This window comes from Notothenia rossii, assembly GCF_949606895.1.
Source record: "Notothenia rossii genome assembly, chromosome: 8".
Taxonomy (NCBI): domain Eukaryota; kingdom Metazoa; phylum Chordata; class Actinopteri; order Perciformes; family Nototheniidae; genus Notothenia; species Notothenia rossii.
In genome coordinates, this window is record NC_136906.1 from 5,183,699 (window position 1) to 5,207,496 (window position 23,798).

The 23,798-nt window shown below is 41.5% G+C and overlaps 1 protein-coding gene across 2 annotated transcripts; it reads left to right on the forward strand.

Moving 5' to 3' along the window:
- Positions 1-166: 166 nt before the first annotated feature.
- Positions 167-23,498, forward strand: LOC307014998 (interleukin enhancer-binding factor 3 homolog). Of its 2 annotated transcripts, none has more exons than XM_079643309.1 (18): positions 167-300; positions 2,195-2,282; positions 4,332-4,555; positions 4,802-4,976; positions 7,069-7,216; positions 8,862-8,953; positions 9,881-9,976; positions 10,458-10,569; positions 10,659-10,756; positions 10,838-10,949; positions 12,533-12,646; positions 12,797-13,002; positions 13,993-14,166; positions 14,257-14,538; positions 15,502-15,634; positions 16,985-17,041; positions 21,145-21,570; positions 22,739-23,498. In XM_079643309.1, the coding sequence occupies exons 1-18, from the start codon at positions 206-208 to the stop codon at positions 22,894-22,896; spliced, it is 2,790 nt and encodes a 929-aa protein (XP_079499435.1). In that variant the 5' UTR covers positions 167-205; the 3' UTR covers positions 22,897-23,498. The 2 variants fall into 2 exon arrangements, with proteins under 2 accessions (XP_079499435.1, XP_079499436.1); XM_079643310.1 differs by having other exon boundaries at positions 10,662-10,756.
- Positions 23,499-23,798: the final 300 nt, after the last annotated feature.

The following is a 23,798-nucleotide window of genomic DNA, read 5'->3' on the forward strand; positions in this document are numbered from 1 at the left end:
AATAAACTGGAGAATTCCCACAATAATGCTCGACAGGTTTAGGAAATAAGATTATACTTTTATGTTTTACTTTGGTTACATTTGTCAGGCCCAAAATAACATTGAATGAATTAGCCCGGTGTTAGATGGACGACCATTACTCTTAATTGTCCACCTTCCTTTAGCCTGATTGGTTAACATCGCAGTCAGATGGGATATCTGACCAATGAGCGTTGTCCCTTTTGATATCGTGGGCGTGTCCATTTTATACTCCTGCTGCCTAGACCGGAGCAGCCGTCTATTAGCAGCAACGACACCACGGTAAGTGAGAATAAAACACAATTTGTAGCCCTTATTACGCATGGAATTGGTGTTTATTAGTCGCTGAACTCCAAGAGAACTAACGAAGCATGTTAATGTTTAATACAGTGTTAGTTTATATGCGCTTTATGAAGTGATACGTTTGGCTTTGTTCGGCTAAGCTAACAAGCTAACGGCTAACTATGGGGTCTCCTCGACCATTTTGGTGTCTGATAGGCAACAAAATAATATCTAAACACAGAAAAAAATCCCCCTTGTGTGTTTGCACTTTGATTTAGTTGTCAAGCTTGGTAGGTATGTGATGTGTTTGTGGTTCTGTGAGCATGTCGTCACGTCGCTTCAAACGATGGAAGAACCGTTTTTTTCAGTTGGGGGTTGCGTTCTGAAATAAAATGGCGTCTGTTTTCTAAATTCCCCTGATGATGAAGCTGCGGCTGGTTTCAATAACTGCTGGGTTTCTTCTTCATAATGCACGCTTCATGCTGGTTGAAAGATGTTGCGTCAATGCAGGTTTAACAGGTGTAACGGTAGCTTGCAGTGCCACACGTCAGTGACTTGTTGAATGAAACACAAACAAATGGCTAGTGTTTGTGCTGGTTGTAATTTAAACTAGAGGTATCACAATAACATCATGATATTTTGGATCCGATAAGTCGACATTGATATTGTAAGCTGGCATTGGTGTAGATCAGATTCAGAGTTTATCGCCAGGATATTTGCTTTGGTGTTTGGTGGTGCAAACATGAACACAACATAAGGAAATGGGTTGTAGGAGAAGATCAAGAATTATAAAAGGAGAATATAACTGTAAGAAATGGGTTTATATACAAATAAAATATTTTTTAAAACGGTTTAACATTAAAGAGAATAAGTAATATCTCGAACAGTTTGTGTTCGGGCTCCAAATTGATGCTTTCACAATATTTAGACAATTGAAATGGGGTGAATAATATAAATAAAAGTGAAAAAAGAAAACTCAACAATGTTACTATATATTTTCTTATTTCCTGATATTGATATTTAGCAGCCCTACTTTGACCCCCATGTCTTTGCTCCAACCAGTAAATAAAGAATCCTAATAAGTCTGTAAATCATCTCCAAACAAGCTTGCACTGGAGCATGTCAGCACTGTGGGTGTGTCACGATTGAAAAAGGATGTGGATCCTACAGATTTTTACCCTACTTTCCCCTCATGATCACATCCTATTATTGTTGCCACACAGTAGAGGTCATGCATGCATCATCACAGACGAATATCAGTCATCCATGAAGGAACATTGGTTGACCTCTACTCAACGATCAATCATGGCGGGTAGCATTGCCCGTTATGAAAAAAAATGATCATGTTGGCTCCATTGCCTCCAGATCTTGGTAGAACAATGAAATAGTTTGGTCGATTTCCTTAATCTATAAGCTAACATTTGTCTTCCAGCTGAATGACTTATTTAAAATAGTAAAATAGGTGCACGTCTTGTGAATCGATTCAGTGGTACTTTTGCATGACTCTTTGTGAAACTAATTTAGTTAATAACTCATCCAAGTGTTTGTTGACCAATCATTTCTTCACTCAAGTACACATGAAGTTGCCTGTGTTTATTACAACTAGCTGCATTTCTGCCTGGGCAAGCAGGGCTGTGTTGTGTTTAACCCCTGAGGCATTTGCTGCTGTGCCGACAATTCTCTTTTGTTTCCATAGCAGCTAACCACTTTCTTTACACTGATAGATGAAAGAGTCTTTTCAGAGTGCAGTGTTTCATCCTGCCCACATACATTTTCTATACAAATGGGAATGTATTTGAATGTGTGCCTGCCATTCTGACTTTAGTGGATGTGTTTCATTTCCAGATGGTTGAAGATGTTCCCATTTATTTCTGCCTTTTTATTAATGTTACAGACGGACTGCAACATCTGCTGCCAAGAACACGTTTTTTAACAGTCATTCGCTGGATATAGAAGTCACCACGGCCTCGAGACCAACAATGGTAATCACTTCATTTCAGTCTGTATTTAATGCAAATCTATGCATCACTTTCGTGGTTGTTTCTATGCCTCTCAATAGCCATGCAGCCAAAGCACAAGACAATAAATATTCCTTCTAACGTGACAAATAAATGTGTGGCGTCTAATTTGAGTCACAGGACTGGTGCCAGCGCTCGCTCTGCCCGAGGCTTTAGGAACACATGCTGCAGCTTCCACATCAGCGCTCGTCTCTAAATTAAATCTGACTGGCTGCGTAGACACTGGCTTGTGTAATCACTGGTGCTAGAAGCTGGGACTACACATGAGACCTTGTTATGCATGTTTTAAATAAATAATACAATGAGTGAGACGGAGATTCATTTTCATGGTTGACAAAGATGAAAGTTAAGCAGGATTTAATGAAGCTAGTTGAAAAACATTTCTCAATAAAACCTGGAACATTTTCAAGTGGCTCAGTGTTTTATGGTTCAGGCCCAGCAGCTCAGTAATCCTCCTTTTGTGAGACCAGTCTCTGTTGTATCAATTATGTTTGTTTTTCATCAAACTGTTATCAAAACTGCAGAATTGATAAGTGCAATATTATAAGAATATTAGGGCTGTCAAAGGATTACAATTTTAATCAGATTAATCACAGCTTAAAAATTAATTAATCAGATTAATCACCATTCGAACTATGTCCAAAATATGCCATTTCTTTATGTATATTGTTGTGGGAATGGAAAGATAAATGAAAGAAGGCGGATATATCCATTTAACATACGGTACTATGTATGTATGTTTATTATAACATTGTTCTGTGTGTCAAAATGAAAGACAGCACACACACCTATCAATCATCAAACCGTGCGGTCTTATTTCATTACGTGTTGATTTCTATCAACGGGGGAGTACTTCAGGAAAGTCGACGGGGGGTGCTAGTGGAGTACTTCGTGACCACAGTGTGAACGTTGTGATCAGCTGTTTTAGCGCAGTTCTCCAGTGACGGGGGGGGGGGGGGGGAGAGTCTCCCTCCGCAGCCGGTTTGTGTAGTTTTGGCACAATTCCGTTGTACAGACCAACGTTAAAAGCAGTCCTGTCTGTGCACATGGAGACCGACTCTGTCGTCCGGTGATTTAACCGCCTTCTGGAAAAGCTTCACAAGTACGTCGGTACGCAAATGCGCTTTGTGACACAAGTGACGGTACGCATTTCAGATTACGCACATAACCTGCGTACCAGTTATGTGCACCCCTGTACTACAGCAAAAGTGTTCTCCGTCGGGACTTCCTGCAACAACACCACGCCGCTATGTTTTATTGAGAAGACGATCACTACGCGACAAAAGCTTTCAAAGCAGTTTCTGGTCTTCGGTATTTCCAGATAAGTGGCTACTGAAATCAATCTTACTAACTGCTCTCTGTGTGAGTTGGCGGACTTTATTTTGCTTACTTTAACATCATTTTTCATGGTGGGGTTAAGCCATTTCTTGTTATGGGTGTAGCCTACCCCAGCCATACCCTGTCGCTGCCACTGGTGGGATGTATGGGGCGGGCCATTCTGCACATGCGTTAAATGCGTTACATATTTTAACTCAATTAATTAAAAAAATTGATTACCGCCGTTAACGCGATAATTTTGACAGCATTAAAGAATATATTTCTTAATTTAGTAATGTGTTGCAGAGAAGTTCAAGCCTACGAACCGTATTCTACAGACTTGACTAAAAAATCACACTGAGATTTATTTATTTTTTCCTTTACTTTTTATTTTTTCCTTTTTTATTACATTTGACAAAAAATACTTGACTTTTAAGTGTTTTTTTATATTTTTATAAAGAAGACATTAAAAACTCCATATACTACAACAAACTTCAGCAGCCATACATGTGGCATAATGATCATTTAAATATATTTTTTAATGTAAATGGTGTTTCCAATATGATGTGTCCCTCAAATATCTGGAATCATATCCCAGTTGCATTATCAGTCAAAAATAATCCTGTCAGAGCGCTACCTCTCTGCTGTTTCTTCCTCATTAACGTTCCTGTGTCTCCCCCCCCCCGCCCCCTGTAGCCTCCTCCCATGCGTCACCGGTCGATGCGCGTCTTCATGAACGACGACCGACACGTCATGGCCAAACACTCTGTGATCTACCCGACGCAGGAGGAGCTGGAGAGCGTTCAGAACATGGTCTCCCACACAGAGCGCGCACTCAAGGCCGTCTCTGACTGGCTGGATAAGCAGGAGAAGGGAACGTCCAAGTCTGACTCTGACATCGTAGAAACTGATAAAGAAAGGTGAGGAGATGTCAGATACCGTTTATATAGTATTTTATTCTATGCCTGAACGCACTGATGCTTCTTCTGTAACCCAATCATTTCCCAAATTCGGATAAATAAAGTATTTAGTTATCCATCTTGTGTTCAGTTTGTACAAAATGAGTCCTCCATTTTTTTTTAGTTTTTTTTTGGGTAGTTGTTGGCCTTGGGTGATTGTTTTTTTTCTCCCCCCGCCGACAATGACCGCCTCTGTGTTTTTGCCAGTGAGCACAGAGATCAGGCGACCCGCTCTCTGCGTGGTGTGATGAGAGTCGGCCTGGTGGCTAAAGGCCTGCTTCTGAAGGGGGACCTGGACCTGGAGCTGGTGCTGCTCTGTAAGGAGAAGCCCACCATCATGCTGCTGAAGAAAGTCTCTGAAAACCTCCTCGCACAGCTCAAGGTAAGTGCACGGTTCAGCTCATTCAATGCACTGAATAATTCAATATCAATTTCACTAGAGACCGACCGATATTGGGTTGCGCGTAGTAATCAGCAGTGAACCGCTTCAACACGTGTATTTCGGTTTATTCACAGCATTCATTTTCTTATTCTACAGTATTGTTGTTTTATAGTTATTTGTTAATGTAACCCAATTTGTGTTTTTTTTTATTGAAAAGGATATCGCATTGTGTGTGTTACTTTTGTTGCAGTTGTATATGTCTTAAGTGTAATTTGGCTTGGCTTCCTATTTTGTATGGACAAGCTTTTATTTTTTAAGGAGAGTTAGTTAGAAGTTATTGTTGCTATGGAAACAACGTAACGAAAAAAAGTCATATCTACATATAAAGACGGAGAAAGTAAACGATAAAGTTTATGGTTAAGTGTTGGCACCCCCCGAAGAGGCACAAGCTCTTACGTTCATATTGGAGATTTCAATCAATTCAATTTGAAAAAAACGAATATCCGAATAACGAAATTGAAACCCGAATAGTACTCGAACGAATGAATATTCGGACTTTCGGGTACAGCCCTAACAGGTTATAAGTACAGTGTGAGAAAAAGTTTTTAGAGAGTACTTGTCCATGGACAAGTGAGTTCGGCAATTTACTTGTCCGAATACATTTTTCACTTGTCCAGAATGGACAAAAATTGGGGCCACTGGAATCTTCTTCTTCGCCATCGTATTTTACATTTTCACACATAGGGTTGGGTATCGTGAACGATTCCGTTTCTGCTTTTCGATTCTGGTTATTTTCGGTTCTTTGAGAGGGTAAAAATAAGTCCCATGATAAAGTGGGAGAAAAATATATTTATGAAAACATTAAGTCAAATCTGTATTCCTATTTACAAATCACTTCATACTGTTTAATTTCTTTTGGTTATTGAATACAATTATATAAAAATAATCTCTGCATTGTTTAGTTAGTTCTAAGTGGTGCAGTTTGAGAATGTACAATTGGCCCAGTCTCCTCTGATGTTACACTGCAACCTGCCTGATACCTGCCTATGTAGAAAAGCGCTAGGCCTTAAATATAATGATAATAGGCTAATAATAATAGCTTATAATAATAAGTAATAATTAATTATTAGGCTACTTATTAGTAGCCTAATAATAAGGTCTAGCGCTTTTCTACAACTCAAAGACGCTTGCATGCTTACACATGTCCTTACGCATGTATATTACATGCTGCAGCTGCCCAGCTGCTCACTGTTTGTAAAAGTAAATAAATAGTATTTTCATTTCAATAATGTAGTTTCTATACCCTGCTTCATAAACAATACTGACATCCCTGTGCTCCTCCGAGTCTGGGGGTCCGGGGATGTGAGGACAGCGCGAGGACACAGGGAGGCTGCTTCACTTCATAAAGGAAATGGCGGTCAATATTAACAACACATGAGCTAAAACGCTTAATAACCTTCATTACGTGTTAGAGAAAGAACATAAGAAAGTTTGAAAAAGATGAGGCTGTTAAACGGGCAGCGGATCCGCTGTTTGTAGAAAGAGAGAGAGACGCTGAGCTGCACCATGCAGCGAACAGCTGATCCGGAGCATAGAGAGAGAGCTGTGGTCTGCGGGGCTCGGCCTCGCCTCCTGTCCTCACAACTCTTATTAATCCCGGTACCGGACAATTGTTATTTGTTCCTACTCGGAACAGAGTTTTGCTTCCCAACCCTGCCACTGTGCTACACTTCCAGCGCTGCCCCGCCCCTGTACAGAAAGCGGCGAGATGCATTTCCTTAGGAATCGACAAGCAGAACCGAAACTAACATTTCTAAATGATCAATGGCGGACACTGACAATTTGCGAATGAGTTCTGCCTTTTGTAAACTGAATTTATCAATAAATCAGGGCGAAAAACGTCACTTGTCCACCGGACAAGTCAATTGAAATATCTACTTGTCCGATATTGTAAATAACACGTCCCGGACGGTGGGACGTGTACTTTTTCGCACACTGAAGTAATACACTAACCAATTTGAATGAGACAATAATAATCCTTTCAACCCAAACATAGGTTTTGTTGCTCCTTAAACACTTTGCACTCTCACAGGTGATCACAGAAGACAAGTACATGATGACTCAGCACATCCGTGACGCCAGCATCGTTGTCAAGAACACGAAGGAGCCCCCCCTCACCCTCACCATCCATCTGACCTCCCCTCTGGTCCGCGAGGAGATCGAGAAGGGGACCACCGGAGGTAAGCTCCACCCGAGGGCCTCGGTGTTTCACAGGCCCTCCCCCCTCCTCCAGCAGGGGGTCAACCAGTTCAGATAGATATTGTTTATTGGGCCTTCAATGGAGCTAGGGGACATGAATGCACCGTCACATAACGAAACTCTGCTATGCTTATAGCTCTCTAGACTCTCTCGTAGTTCCATGTGATGTAAGTGTACATTTTTGATGGCCCAATATACAGTATAGAGGGCAGGCAGTTTACTGAAAGGCTCTTCTCTTCACCACCCATCAATGAAATGAAGGCTTACTGAGAATTTAACCCAAAAAAAAGCAAAGAGAGACCACTTTGTTTGCATGTGTTCTTATCATTGATGATGAACGGTTTGCATTGCAGCAAAAATGAGAAGCAAAACGTGGTGAAAACTGTCCTCAGACGTTAGACCAGGGGTGTCGAACTCAATTTCATCACGGTCTACATCAGCATTATGGTTGCACTCAAAGGGCTGGTTGTAACTTTAAGAGTATATCAAAATACATATATAAATATTTAATATATATACAAAATAATTTATTACTTTATTGCCTCTGCATTGGATTATTATGGGATAGGGTAATAACTTCATAATTAACTATGTCTGAAAGCAGAAGTCTAGGGCAAATAATTGCAAAAAAAAGATGTGACATTTTGAGAAAAAAAATCTAATTCTGAGAAAAAGCCACATTTTAAATGCATTGTGGGACATGTAGTTTATGGGCAACGTGCTTCTGTAAAGTAGCATGTAACTGTATAATAAACATATTATATTCTTTGCAAGCTCTTGTGGGGCCACATGAAATGAAGTCGGGGGCCGGATTTGGCCCCCGGGCCTTGAGTTTGACACCCCTGCGTTAGACCCAACAGTGGGCCGTTGACTGTCTCTGGTGTTCGTTAGCAGGGAAGGTACCGGGTTACAGATAATGTCAAGGGACACTTGGACTCTCCTGAACCTAAAGTCAAGGGGATTGCCCCCAGTGATGTTTATAAGATCCACAAAGTTTTCCAGTAGCTGTGGGGATTTAGCAGGTGTTGAACCTTGACCTTATCTGTAGCTCTGTGCTAACAGTGATGCCCATATTGGGTCTTCTTTATTTTTATTTTTTCAAGCCATCAGTTTTGCTGCAGTGTGGACTTGTTTTAATACCCACGTTTTTGTGCATCTGATAACTTCTGCCTGTGGTTCCAATTCTGATTCTCTCTGTCAAGCCTTCTAGTTTGTCAATTTTTTTAGGGACGCTGGACCTTTGACCAACTGGCCGCTCTCTGTCTCGGAAGGGGCAAAGTGCAGTGTACCCAGTATATGGGCAAAGGGGAGGGGCTCCACCTCCTGTTAACGCCAGGAAACCAAAAGCAGACCTTTTTTAATGTAACCACGGAGAGACAAACTCCTATTTTATACACCCAATTAGCACTTAAGCTAACTTTAAGTACGACCCACTTCACAGCGCTGTCGTTCCTGTGGGTTTTAAGGCTAACTATTAAATTGACGTTGGTTCTGCACTGGAGGGGTCCCCCTCCCCTTCCCCCTCCTGCCTGTGGTTTGGGAAAGCTGCCTGTGTTCCCCCTGGCCGGCTGACAGAACTCCCCTTGGTCAAACTGTACCTTGTCTTCTTATTCCACCTGCCAATAGAATCGCTTTCAGTCAACGATCCCCCGGATGTTCTGGACAGGCAGAAATGCCTAACTGCCTTGGCGTCTCTCCGCCACGCTAAGTGGTTCCAGGTTTGGACCTTGTCTTTATTTGTCTCTTAAAAAAAACAAACAGAAGTAGTTTTGTTTTATGCTGTTTTTTTGTCTTTTTTCTTTATTTGGGCGTTGTTCATGTTTTTCCTTTTATTTACTAGTAAGTAATACTTGACGATCTGGATGTGCGTTTCTTAGGAAACCTTTGTCATTACACTACTCTTTGCTGTAGAGTTGCTCACGTAACAGGTTTTTTTTTTTTTAATGTTTGAAGAAGCTGCTTTTTTAGAGTTCCTCTCACAACTCAATCATCCAAAACAAATCTGGGACTAATCCACCACGCATCCAGGTGCAATATTTCTCTAACGTCCGTGTTGGTGTGAGTTGCTGTTTTTTCACAAGCTACCTGCAGGTCACTGCTGCACCATTCTGTAGTTTTGGAGAGATTGTTTATTTTAATTTATTTTGTAGATAACTCATTTTGGCGTGTCATCTTCGGCTTTCTCACGGTAACAATCAGCGCTCCATCTCTGCAGCTTTTGTAGAGTATGTGGTCTCGACTTTTCCTGCTTTATCTGTCCCTCTGTGTGCCACCAAATCAACAGGAATATTGCACCTTGAGTATTTTTCTTTTTCACTGACTTAACCCCTTCAAATGTGTCATTTAATCTGGTATTAAGTTATTTACACATTTCTCTGAATTAAAGCATGTTTTGCAACACTAAAGGAAATGTCTTATATCTAATAATAACCCCATCAATCATGTTGGCTATTGACTTACAGCCATAAATAATCAAAAGTAGGTTCTTTGTATCCTGTATTTCCATAATGACAAAGCTAAGCTGCCTTAGTCTGTGTGGCTTCCTTTTATTTACTTTGATTCATTGACTGTGTTGCTTCAGGCCTCCCACGTCTTCCTCTTTGACTCAGTTTGCTTCTCCTCCCCCTCCCTGCTTGTGTCTCCAGGCCAGAGCTAACGGGCTGCGCTCCTGCGTCATCGTCATCCGGACCCTCAGGGACCTCTGCGCTCGAGTTCCCACATGGGCCCCGCTCCGTGGCTGGGTGAGAGATAAGCATCCTCCTTAGAGGCTAACACACAAGAGCGAGTGCATCACTTAGCCGATCTCCATTCAGAACACATACATTTTAAAAGGTGTTTCGCCTGCCGTCTGTCTGCAGACTTGTCAAAGCATTAATTCATTGTTTTTACTAACCAGTATCAGTATGTTGTTACTTCGGCATCATTTTGAAACGTGTATTACAATTAAATCACCGTCAAATATGTTCATTTTGTTGTAGTTGTAGCCTCCTTGCCAGCGATTCTCTTACTAGTTTAGCATACTCAGCCCGGTTGTTGGCCCGGAAAGAACCTGGATGTTGGAGAGCCAGAAAAACTGTGAAAAGGTACCCGCTAGCCGGAACTACGCCTAGTGGAAACACAACAAAAAACGAGCCGGGTTTGGCACGGCACGCTTAAACTGCTGCAGGGGAAATGCGCCATTAGTCTCGTCCTCACATCCCCTCTCTCTGGTCTTCTTTGCAGCCACTGGAGCTGATCTGTGAGAAAGCTATTGGCACCGGGAACCGACCCATGGGGGCAGGAGAAGCTCTGAGGAGAGTTTTAGAGTGCCTGGCTTCAGGAATCCTCATGTCAGGTATGCATGGATTATATTTAATGTGCTTTGAAATTGCAGTTTTCTTTCCTCTAAGTGCTCGGCCATTCAGTCGCTTCCCTTTGTTCCAGAAGGCGCTGGAATCTCTGATCCATGTGAGAAAGAACCCACAGACGCTATCGGCCACTTGGACCGGCAGCAGAGAGAGGACATCACAGCGAGCGCGCAAGTGAGTGAGACAGAGCTTTTTATGTTCACATTTACATGATGATAATAAATGTGTAATTGACACCATCTCTTGTATGTTCAGCATGCCTTAAGGCTGTCAGCTTTCGGACAGCTTCACAAAGTGCTTGGTATGGACCCCCTCCCCTCAAAGATGCCCAAGAAACCCCGTAGTGAGACTCCTATTGATTACACAGGTAAAGATGGTTTGTGGTTTTTTTCTTCTTAACCTGTTGAGCCCCGGGGGCAAAAACGCAACATCAGCAAGAAACAGTGTCTCATGCCCCTTTCACACCAATGCGTTTTCAGCTCCGGCTCGGAGGTGGAGCCTGAAAAGTACCGGCTTTTCCTTTTCACACCGAATCCGGTTCACTTCCAGCTCCAAAACATTGTCGGTCTAGAGGCAAGAGCTTCGGAGCTAAGAGGCGGCGTCGCTTAAGTCTCTCTTACGTCGAGGCGGGGGCAGGATTCGTCGTTGAAGTAGATGCTGAAGAACACAAAGAAGTCTTGCATTTCGCATGTGATGTTTGTAAAGTCGTCCCTTGTAAAGTTGTCCGATGCCTTCCATTTTGTTTCGTAAGAGGATAACCAAAGCGAACAGCGCTTCAATACGATCGGCCATTGTTGTTGTCGATGTGAGGGATTTCCGAGCGGTTTGGATTTTATGAAGCAGGCACGTAAACGGTGACGTCATGACGCAGCAGCGGCAGCTCTGGGCGGTGTGAACGGAGCGGGAGCAGAAAAGGGAAACCGGAGCTGAACCAGAAAAGCTCCCGCTCGGAGCTAGAAAGGGAAAAGCGCTGGTGTGAAAGCCGCGTGAGGGCTTCTTAACATTGCTTAAACTATGAATGTGTCATACCCACCTAACGGGAAAAAACGCAGCTAACTGAAGATACGAACCATTTTCACTGAAACAAAACACAAGTCTCACAAGAAGCGTCTAAATGAGCCCTGAGCGAAAAAACTAACAGAACTCACGGTATAAATACTTTATTACTTATCGGATCTGCACAAACAAGATATCGATTAGCAAGCTGAGATCCCACAGATTCTAGATATATAAGTATCATCACTGTCTGTGTCACTTTGAAATGATTACTGATAATCCATCAGCAATAAAACCTAGTTTTCAGTTTTCAGAACGTAACATAGCTTTCGACTGCGTGCTCATCACTCTCACTTCTCAATGGAACGTGTGTGGATTTAGGAACCTTCCCTTCGATTCTATTGGCTCGAACGGTTCAAAAGATATGTCAATCATCAAAATCGACCAATGGGTTCCAGAGAAACGGCAAATACACTCACATCCATCAAAATGACCCCAGAAGTGGGGTTTTTCTAAATCTCTCTAAAAAAAAAGAGGTCAAATTTCACTTGTTTTGCATCAATCTTGATACAGGGTACTTCTTATATGTTTGGATTCCTAAAGCTTTTAGTCGACTATCCCATCATTCAAGGGTGGTTTTCACTAAAAGTAATGTTTTATTTTTGAACGGACACTATCATTTACATTTTTTTACTATGTTCAATCTGAATTTACTTTAAAATAAAAAAAATCTATATTGATTCTGAATTTTCTACATCCAACTCACAGGTTTATCATGGCTTTGAGGAAAAAGATTATTCATTTACCCCTTTTTTAGAAGTGAAGATATAGTCAATTGTTCTGGGAATGTCATTTTCGAGCCTGAGGCCTAACAGGTTAAATGTACTGTAGAAACGCAGTGCGGTGTGGTGTGCTTCATTATGGTATCATTTTGTGCCTGTGTGTATCTCGCAGTTCAAATCCCACCCAGTACGGCGTACGCTCCACCAATGAAAAGGCCCATTGAGGAAGAGGAGGGAATTGATGACAAGAGTCCAAATAAGAAGAAGAAAAAGCTGCAGAAGAAATGTAAGTGCCATTTTAGCTCCTGTATTTGTTCAGAGTGCATCTTACCAACCATCCCTCTTTGAAACGGGTCTCATAAAGTTCTCTTAAGGGAGGAAAATGTGGTTAACGGATTATCCCGCTAACATGTATCTGTATCGGCTGTTCCCTCAGCTCCAGAGGAGAAGGCCGAGCCTCCCCAGGCTATGAACGCTCTGATGAGGCTCAACCAGCTGAAGCCGGGTCTGCAGTACAAACTGATCTCTCAGACCGGCCCGGTCCATGTTCCAGTCTTCACGATGGCTGTAGAAGTGGACGGAAAGAACTTTGAGGCTTCTGGGCCATCTAAGCGCACCGCCAAGCTGCATGTAGCTGTTAAGGTACCCAGGCACCTATTATGCAAAATCCACTTCTCCATGTCTCTTCTACATCAACATGTGTCCCCTCTTCTCCATGTCTCTTCTACATCAACATGTGTCCCCTCTTCTTCATGTCTCTTCTACATCCACATGTGTCCCCTCTTCTTCATGTCTCTTCTACATCCACATGTGTCCCCTCTTCTCCATGTCTCTTCTACATCAACATGTGTCCCCTCTTCTTCATGTCTCTTCTACATCAACATGTGTCCCCTCTTCTTCATGTCTCTTCTACATCAACATGTGTCCCCTCTTCTCCATGTCTCTTCTACATCAACATGTGTCCCCTCTTCTTCATGTCTCTTCTACATCAACATGTGTCCCCTCTTCTCCATGTCTCTTCTACATCAACATGTGTCCCCTCTTCTTCATGTCTCTTCTACATCCACATGTGTCCCCTCTTCTTCATGTCTCTTCTACATCAACATGTGTCCCCTCTTCTTCATGTCTCTTCTACATCAACATGTGTCCCCTCTTCTTCATGTCTCTTCTACATCAACATGTGTCCCCTCTGTGGAAAGAGACTCTGAAAGTTTCAGGAACAAAGATTCTCTCTCTTTTTGATCCATTTCTATAAAAACCTGTCTGAAAATGAGCTGATCAGATTTTGACCACTTTATGATGTCATAACAATGTTTTGACTTGTGTAACCATTAGCCAATCAGCAACTAAGGTAACCCCCCCTCCCCCCCTTATCACCTGAATCTCCTCCTAGGGCACTATTGTGTTCTTTCTAACCAAATGTCTCTCAGAGGGGCGTGGGGAGGGGCTCCTTATTTTCATCTAAAGTAACAGACAGAGAATCAGCACTTTGGAAACAGGGCTGAAACAGAGGGGATTATGGGTAATGCTGCAATGATCTGTTTGGTGTTTGGAGCCAAACACTTCAGAGGCATGTTTTGATGAAAAACCGTATAATAGGGGACCTTTAACCAAAATGAACGTGTATCGCAGGTCCTCCAGGACATGGGTCTGCCCACAGGAGTGGAAGTGAAGACTGAGTCGATAAAATTGGAGGAGGTGGTCGTAGCGGTCACTGTGGAGGAAGTGAAGCCGGTGATAACGCCCATCGAAGCTCCCAGCTCTTCCCCAGCAGCCGCCAACGCAGACGGCAGTGAAGCTGTAGAGGTACACCACTGTGGGCATGAAGAGGGGCTTCTTCTGGGGGGTGGGGGGGGTGTGCACAACATGTGACTGACCTGGTTTCTAAACTGTCAGACTGCTCGCCAACAGGGACCGATACTCACTAAACACGGGAAAAACCCCGTGATGGAGCTGAACGAGAAGCGCCGCGGCCTGAAGTACGAACTCATCTCGGAGACGGGAGGAAGCCACGACAAACGCTTCGTCATGGAGGTGGACATCGACGGGCAGAAGTTCCAGGGCACCGGGTCCAATAAGAAGGTGGCGAAGGCCTACGCTGCTCTGGCTGCTCTGGAGCGGCTCTTTCCAGAGGGCGCTATGGCCGAGGCTGCCAAAAAGAAAAAAGGACCACCAATGGTAAGCTCCCTGGAAAAATCACATCAAGGTGGAATTTCTAAATCAAAGTTTGGGTAATAATAATATATTACACGGTTTGTATTTTATAATGTTTCAAATTAAGGCTTTTATTGTCATGTGTGCGTAGCTAAGGTTAGATATGTCAATGAAAATCTTAGGTGGCGGCAAATAATCGATTAATATTCGCCAGGGCTGTCCGATTTTCTATTTTGATCATGGTCAGTTTCTGGCATCGCTATTAAGTACATGTTTCTGGTATCAGTACTTCACTCCACTGCTTATTTTTCTGACAACTTTTACTTCAAATACCTGTACTTTCTACTTCTTACATTTTCAAAACAGGTTTGTTACTTTAGTTTTAATCTGTGTTTCATTACATTTATTAGAGCACTTTTCCAAATGCTCAAAGCGCTTTACATTACATATCAGTCATGGAACAGTGAATACAGCAAATGAGGGTGAAGTGTCTTGCCCAAGGACGCAAAGTTATGGGTACTTTTTACTTAAGTACATTTCAAAGCCCATACTACTTTACTTTTACTAGAGTATTTTTAAACACGAGTATCTGTACTTCAGAGATGGCAAAAGTACACACATCCTTTACTCAAGTAGAAGTACAGATTACAGAGAAACCAGCCTGTTTGGAAAATGTAAGAAGTAGAAAGTACAGGTATTTGAGTTCAACATGTAAGAAGTAGAAAGTACAGGTATTTGAATTCAACATGTAAGAAGTCAAAGTAAAAAGTCGTCAGAAAAATAAGTACTGATACCAGCAACATGTACTTAATTAAGTAAACAAAGTATTTTTACTCAACTACTTCCCACCTCTGGTGTACTTCCACTTAAGTAAAGGATGTGTGTACTTTTGCCATCTCTGGTCATTAGGTTAAATAAGGGTCCTTATGTGGTGCATATGGCCTCTTCCTATTAAATGTACTAATGAACAATGTGTTTCCTCTTCAGCACACTCCAGGTTTTGGCATCATGGGAGCCTCGGGGGCCGGAGATGCTGCTCCGCCCAGGGGCCGAGGGAGAGGAAGAGGAGGCAGAGGACGAGGAAGGGGATTCAATAATGGAGGAGGCTACGGCCAAGGAGGTAAAAAAAAAACAACCCGCTTCTCACTGTAGCTCAGGGCTGGCCAAACCTTTTTCACCAGGGCCACATATAGAGAAGTATACAAAGGGCTGGGCCGCTCACTAGAGTTACATTGCCTGACAAGTTCAGTTGGAAGTTGGTAATATTTACATTAATGATGTGACCGTGTATGGGTTAAATTGAGAGATAGAGGGGAAGACATTGCCTGAACACTTCAGCGGGCTCGGGTTTCGAACCCACTAGCTCCTGTCGTGACAACTCCTGTCATTGATTGCATCTCTGCGTGAAATTAGATTTTAATTTGATTTCACCGACATGAAATCAAATGAAATGATGTTGATGCTTGAATTAGCTTCACATGTCGGCCTACTTAGTTCTGAACTTGCCATTTAGATCTAGAAAGGCCTTGGGGCTATGTTTGATTTAATGAAACACAATATATGCACTCCACTATGCTGTTGTAGTATTTACTGTATCTGAAGCTCTTTATATGATTGCTCATATTTCAAGCCATCTTTTTCCCGGCGCCTTGCTTTGGATCATCTTCATCAACCGGCCCCATTCCAAACTAATTGAATAGCCCTGTTAGTGTACAGTTTTACTATTATGCTGCTGCTGCTGGGTTTATTGTATTTTTGTAACTCTGGCACAGCAATGTCCTTCGGGATAAAGTCTTATCTTAACAAATCAATCCAATGTAGCTAAATCACTCTTGATACTTGAAACTGCCTACATCTCAGCTCTCCAGAGGGCTTCATTACTTTAGTTGGCCGCTCATTCCTTAAAACAGAAGCTTCAGGTTAGGGCTGCTCGATTATGGCAAAAATTATAATCTCGATTATTTGGGTCAATAATTGATATCACGATTATTACAAATTATTTTATTATCCATTTACTTTGAAAACCTCCATTTATTGAACAAAACACATTTGAACGGTATGTTTTGAACAGTTGATTACCCTGAACTCTAAGTATAATTCAACTGAAAAACAATATTAATAAAAAAAAAAAAAACATTTTATTTCGATTACGTTGTTTTCGTTGCAAGCCAAAATCGTAATTGTGATTAAAATATTAGTTCAGCAGCCCTACTTCAGATTGCTTATCATAAGAGGAAATATAAAGGGTGGATTTCAAGGTTATGTCAATGTGTCATTGGGCTTTTTTCTTATCAACTTAGATTTGTTTGAACATGTTTTCAACTTAAATTGACTGAATTTATTTGAGAAGTGGTCTTATTGACACATGAATACTGTGCGATATATATTTAAGAAGTACAATATAAGACAAGCAGAAGTTTCTTATACTTTAGTGATTATACAGCGTATTAAATGTCTTTCCTCCCGCTAGGTGGCTTCGGCTCATACGGTTACGGGAACAATGCCAACAATGCCAACTCCGGATACAGTGAGTATTCCTTTTAATCCTGGTTTTACTGGATGTTTAGTAGAGCTGCTCAATTAATCGTATTTTAATTACGATTATGGCTTGCAACGATTACGAAAACAACGTAATCGAAATAAAACGATAATTTTTTTATTATTATTATGACTTTATTTTTAAAAAAAAAAATTGTTCTTCAGTTGAATTATACTTAAAGTTCAGAGTGATCAACTGTTAAAAACATACTCTTCACATTTTTTTTCCTCCAATAAATCGATGTTTTCAAAGTCAATGAATAATCGCATTAAATAATCGCAATTACAATTATCGACCCAAATAATCGAGATTATGATTTTTGCCATAATCGATCAGCCCTAGTGTTTAGGGTTGCTGCTTGGCCACATGGTCAAAAAAAGAACCATGTCTTTTCTTAAGCTCAGTGAAAAAGGCCATGAGGTTAAGGAAAGCTGTGAAGAAGGCGAGTTCATCAGGACTTAAGAAAAGAGACTGCACTGACCCTGCAACACTTCATTCTGTTGAGACCAAGGAGGTTATTGAGTCTGCCTTGAAGGAACTCAAATGTTCCATAGATGGACTATTAAAAGCTACCAGCGAAACACCAGGAAGTGTTAACTATTTGATCATTTACAGTGACTAGTTCACACTGAGTTCTAAACATATAAGCACTTTACAGTTGTGGCATAAGATGAAAAGGTTTGATAAGCACTTTAACTGTCTCGGGTCAGGGCTCTAATGTGTTTTATTGACTTAACCCTTAGACGCATAAGTGGGTATTTTTCTTGAAGTATCTTTGTAATTTTATTTTTTTATCATTTCATATTCCAGCTATTCCTCAAAAAACATGTTTTGGATATCATGCCATTCAAATAAATGGTAGTTTTTGTATTTGTACCCCAAGCTTCCATAAGTGGGTCAAAAATGGAATCTTCTGGGAAAACGTTTTTTTTCTTTACGGGTCCTTTTTGACCCACTTATGGAAGAGTGTAGGGTCCAGTCACTCGTGCATCTAAGGGTTAACTAGGGATTTTTGCCTATTATAGAAACTCCAGGAAACAAGAATATATAATGTTTAAATATGTTGGGATGTTCCGAGTTGGATGATTTTACATTTCTCTGCTTTAAGCCACAGGATTGAATCTATTTTTTGACAAGCCGACCTCTTAAGAGAAGCCCTTTTTTCCCCTCTGAGGACTGACCTACCTGAGCGTGACGGGAGCAGAGAAATCTAAAAAAAAAAAAAAAAAAAAAATCTGACCAATGAGTCAACTGCCTCCTTTTGAGCAGATAAAAAAAAAAAAAAAAATCCAAATAAACAAAATCTAATTTTTTTTTTTTCCCTTCTCTGCCCTGTTTCACTCTTTAGGTGACTTTGTCTCAGACTGCTATGGCTACCACGAGTTTGCGACATAAATCGTCCCCAGTGTTAGAAAACCCAAAAAAACAGTCCTGTAGAGAGAGCGTAAAAAAAACAAAAACCCATGGACACATTTCTCAGTCGTGTTCCAGCAGCATCATGAACTCCCTTCACCACCAAGTCCTCATCCTGGGATTAAAGCGACACGACAACTCCTCCGCCCAATCATGTCCTTCGGGGAGACTTCCTGCCACTGCATGCATGTAGACATAAGTCTGTGGATGTCACCGGACTGAACGGCAGAGTTGTTATTGATGTGTAGGCCTGGGCACGGGGCGTCTGTGTAGGCGTGGGGTCAAAGCTTTCTCTTTATTTGGACCATGATTACGTGAAGGCCTACTGGACAACATCTCACTGCCTTTTGGATTATTGTCAAGACTGCAACACTGTCTCTATACTGTTTACTAATACCAGAACACTGGGGAAACATGACTAGGGCTGCACGATTATGAAAAGATGACTGATTTTGACCAATTGTGTGACGGAATGATCACTTTTGAACTATTATTATTTAGATCTGTCGAATACTGTTTGTAGTCCTGCAACGCAACAATACTTCATATATTTGTACCTGTTCACCAAATATTGCGCTTACTGCCATTTCTATATGGCACTAGTCCAAATGCGATAACACTTCGAATGTATTGTGCCGCCCTAATCATGACTTGTTTTTATTTCAATCCACTACCTGTCTCTCTTCCAATCCGGACTTGAGATGGTTTTATTTTTTGTTTCTGTTTTTACTATTGAAAAGAAAGGCCACATGGTTTGTATAGAATCTGCTGTTTCTGTCATATCGCGGCTCCACTGACTGCATGGTGGTCTTATTAGGCAGTGTTTGGTAGTTCCTCTATAACAGCAGTGGGAAATGAACTGTTGGCTCTAAGTTTACACACACACACACACACACACACACACACACACACACACACACACACACACACACACACACAAAACTGTGGCTGAATCGAGAAATGTTTGGGAAAGGAAGACTTTTTGCTGTTTTTTACATGTCTGTTTTTTTTTAATAAATGTGATGTCACCATTCATACGTGTGTTACTCCAGGGTCTCTTTTAATTTATGACAAGTGTGTTGCCCAGATTTTATACAGGGTGTCCGCGGGGTCTTAAAAAGTATTAAAAGTTGATCAATCAATTTAGCGGAAATGAAGGCTATTAAACGGCATTTCCCAAGGTATTACATTTTGTAGCTTGTTTCCAATAAGTATATAAATTGTCCAAAGAGGTTGTATTCTACAGTCTGCCTGAATGTAATCATTGCGTAGGTGTGTAGTGTGATTCTGTGTAGTTTATTTATGGCATCCGGTTGGATTTGACGTCATCTGAACAGGACATCGCACGCTCTCTGTTTGATAGCGCGCGAAGGTCCGTTTACGCCGGTTGTTAAACAACATCGTTATGGGGAAATGCAGACAGATCATAGCAGCATTACCCATAATCCCCTCTGTTTCAGCCATGTTTCAAAAGTGCTGATTCTCTGGCCGTTTCTCAATCGCGAGTCACTTGCTTCAGAAGCGAGGCAAGAATCCTTCCTTGCATTCGGAAAACGAAGAGTGGAACAGGCTAGCAAGTGTGCAGGTGTGCGTCATATGAGAGGCCCCGGCGCCTTACATTTTCCGCCACAGATTTGGGGAAATTGGTCCGTGCGCAAAGCATTGTGGGGATTTGAAGGACGCAAAGTCTACCCATGTGCAGCCTCGAAATTACCCCCAAACCAAGGACGCAGCCTCGGTGGAATTCCAAGTATGCTGGAGATTGGAACAGTCCTTCGGCGGCACTCGATGACTTAGCATCCTTGAAATATTGGCTTGGAAGCCGGTTTCCTCGAGATTGAGAAACGGCCTCTGTCTGTTACTTTAGATGAAAATAAGGAGCCCCTCCCCACGCCCCTCAGAGAGATATTTGGTTAGAAAGAACACAATGGTGCTCTAGGAGGAGATTCAGGTGATAAGGTGGGTGGAGGGGTGGGGGGGGGGTTACCTTGGTTGCTGATTGGCTAATGGTTACACAAGCCAACACATCGTTATGACATCATAAAGTGGCCAAAATCTGATCAGCTCATTTTCAGACAGGTTTTTATAGAAATGGATCAAAAAGAGAGAGAATCTTTGTTCCTGAAACTTTCAGAGTCTCTTTCCACAGAGGGGACACATGTTGATGTAGAAGAGACATGAAGAAGAGGGGACACATGTTGATGTAGAAGAGACATGGAGAAGAGGGGACACATGTTGATGTAGAAGAAACATGAAGAAGAGGGGACACATGTTGATGTAGAAGAGACATGAAGAAGAGGGGACACATGTTGATGTAGAAGAGACATGAAGAAGAGGGGACACATGTTGATGTAGAAGAGACATGAAGAAGAGGGGACACATGTTGATGTAGAAGAGACATGAAGAAGAGGGGACACATGTTGATGTAGAAGAGACATGAAGAAGAGGGGACACATGTTGATGTAGAAGAGACATGAAGAAGAGGGGACACATGTTGATGTAGAAGAGACATGAAGAAGAGGGGACACATGTTGATGTAGAAGAGACATAGAGAACAGGGGACACATGTTGATGTAGAAGAGACATGAAGAAGAGGGGACACATGTTGATGTAGAAGAGACATGAAGAAGAGGATTTTGCATAATAGGTGACCTTTTTGCCATGTTGTTGTTTCCCAGATTACTACAACAACAACAACAACAACGGTGGCACTAATGGAGGAGACACATCGGACAGCCCCTCCTCCGGGGGTCCTCAGGGAAGCAGCCCCCCCGCTCAGAGCTCCTACGGTTCATACTACCAGAACGATGGAGCCTACACTGCCTCACCTGCCACCAAAGCCCCCAAAAAGAAGCCCCCCATGCACAAGGCAGGGAAGGCGGCGTTCTCAGGTCCTCCGGGGGCCAACAGTGGGTCTGCAGAGGGTTATCAGCAGGCCAGCAGCCCCCCAGGACAGGGAGCCTATAACCAGTACAGCCAGGGCTATGGGCAGGGGAAGAAGAGCTTCAACCAGAGCCAGGGGGGGGCGGGCGGGTACTCGTACAGCACGGCGTATCCCAGCCAGGTGACGGGGGGGGCCGGCAGTCAAGACTACCTCTATGAAGGTGAGTAAGGGGATGTGTTTCCTTGACAAAAAGCACATTTTCCATGCTTTTACTTAATGTGTCACTTATTTGTGAATTTTATTTATGAATTTTATTTATTATAATATTTTTCTTTTAAAAAGATCCCAAACAAAAATCACAAGTAATAACAAAAAAAACATTGTTGGGAAAATGTCCTCTTCCAATATCAGAGTCACATGATAACAAAGGTATCAACTGTAGCTGTGAACCTGACAGGATGTGTGATTACCTAGAAGAGCATCAGGACTGTTTGAGGCATATGATAGCTATGTGATTAACATGATGATTCAGCCTCTATGGAGAGAGACATATGACAAGCATGCTCATTTCTGACGTGGAGCTAATCTGAAGTAAACATTGAATACTGTTTTCTATTCCTCCATCTTGTGACTGAGAGCATTTTGAGATTTTGAGAAAAATTCAGAATTTTGAGATTTTGAGGAGAATTCATAATTTTGTGGAGAATTCAGAATTTTGAGAAAAAATTCATAATTTTGAGAAAAATTCAGAATTTTGAGAAATCCATAATTTTGAGAAATTCATAATTTTGAGAAAAATTCATAATTTTGAGGAGAATTCAGAATTTTGAGGAGAATTCAGAATTTTGAGGAGAATTCAAATTTTTGTGTCAGAATTTTGAAATTGAGAAATACTCAGAATTTTGAGGAAAAAGTCAGAATTGAGAATTTCAGAATTTTGAGAAATAGTCCCAATTTTGAGAAATTCAGAATTTTGAGATGAATTCAGAATGAGTCAGAATTTTGAAATGTTGAGAAATACTCAATTTTGAGGAAAAAGTCAGAATTGAGAATTTCAGAATTTTGAGAGAAATGGTCAGAATTTTGAGAAAAGTCTGAATTTTGAGAAATTCAGAATTTGGAAAAAAAAGTCAGAATTTGGAAATTTGGAAAAAAAGTCAGAATTCTTTGATTACCTACAAGAGCCGGTACTCCTCCATCTTGTGACTGTGTAACTCCCTCTCTTGGATATCAGCATGTGAAGGACACTGTTCAGGAACTAGTTGATGTTCTGTGTGTGATGACTTCTTCCATTCTGGAGAGGATCACAGATACATGGATCCTGAGATTGAAGCTCAAGCCGGTGACCAGTGATATCTTTCTAACATCCTCTCACACTCTCCTTGCAGATTTCAACAGCTCGTCCAGTTACAACTCACAGAGTGGAGGAGGAGGAGGGGGAGGCGCCAACAACAACACCCAGGGCTTCGGCACCAACCACTCCCAGTACAACAACCCAGTGGGCTACGGCCGAGGCGACAGCAGCATGAACTACCAGTACAGATAAACTGCCCCCCCCCCCCTCCTCTGAGAAGCATCAGGTTCTCCAAAGAACGTGATCGACTGCTTTACTCTGCCTTCTCCGTGTCTGCTTCTAACGTGCTTTTGGGTTTAAATGTAGGACATGTGGGCACAAGCTGAGGTGCGTGGACCGTGGAAGAGTCGGAGTTTCTGTTTCTGTGGTCTGGTCAGTGTTGTGTTTTTAGGTTATTCTCTTATTTTATTTTTTCAAAAGTCATACCGCCACTCATCAGTGAATAAGAAGGTTGATACGACAAAGTACTCTGACTCGTTTTCCTTTCTGAAGATTTGTGTGGCTTTTTATTTCCCCTCATGTGAAACTATCTTGCAGTTTTTAAAACTACAAAGGTTGTTGTATTTTTTTGTAACTATTCAATAGCATCGCTTGTAATTTCGGCTTATTTTGTAATTTACCTAACGTGATGTAGTTATTTTATTGAATGGTTTTGAGGTTACTGGATGATACCCGTACGTTCTGATGTTCAGTCCACGTTTCTGCTCAATGTGGCTTTTTCATTGGGTGAGATTTGGTCCTGTTAATGTATAACAAAGTGTGTTTGTATTAATAAATGATTTTTATTTTGAAAATGTGTCTTTATTAGAGTTTTTACTGAGATTCAAGCATCTCTACTGTCAGGGAATAATTCTGTATACATGTTTACCTTTTACCCTCTGACGCAGCTGACCAGTGGGACACCTTGAGTGTTGTGGGACACCTGGAACACAAAAAAAAAAAAGCTCTCCTTTTCTAGTGATTTTTCAAAACGATGCCATCCAAAAATATTATTTAATCTTATTTATGACCATATTTAGATTTTAAAAGCATGACTATGGCATTATTCATTTTTAATCTCTATCTCTTCGAAATATATATATTTTAAAAGAAAA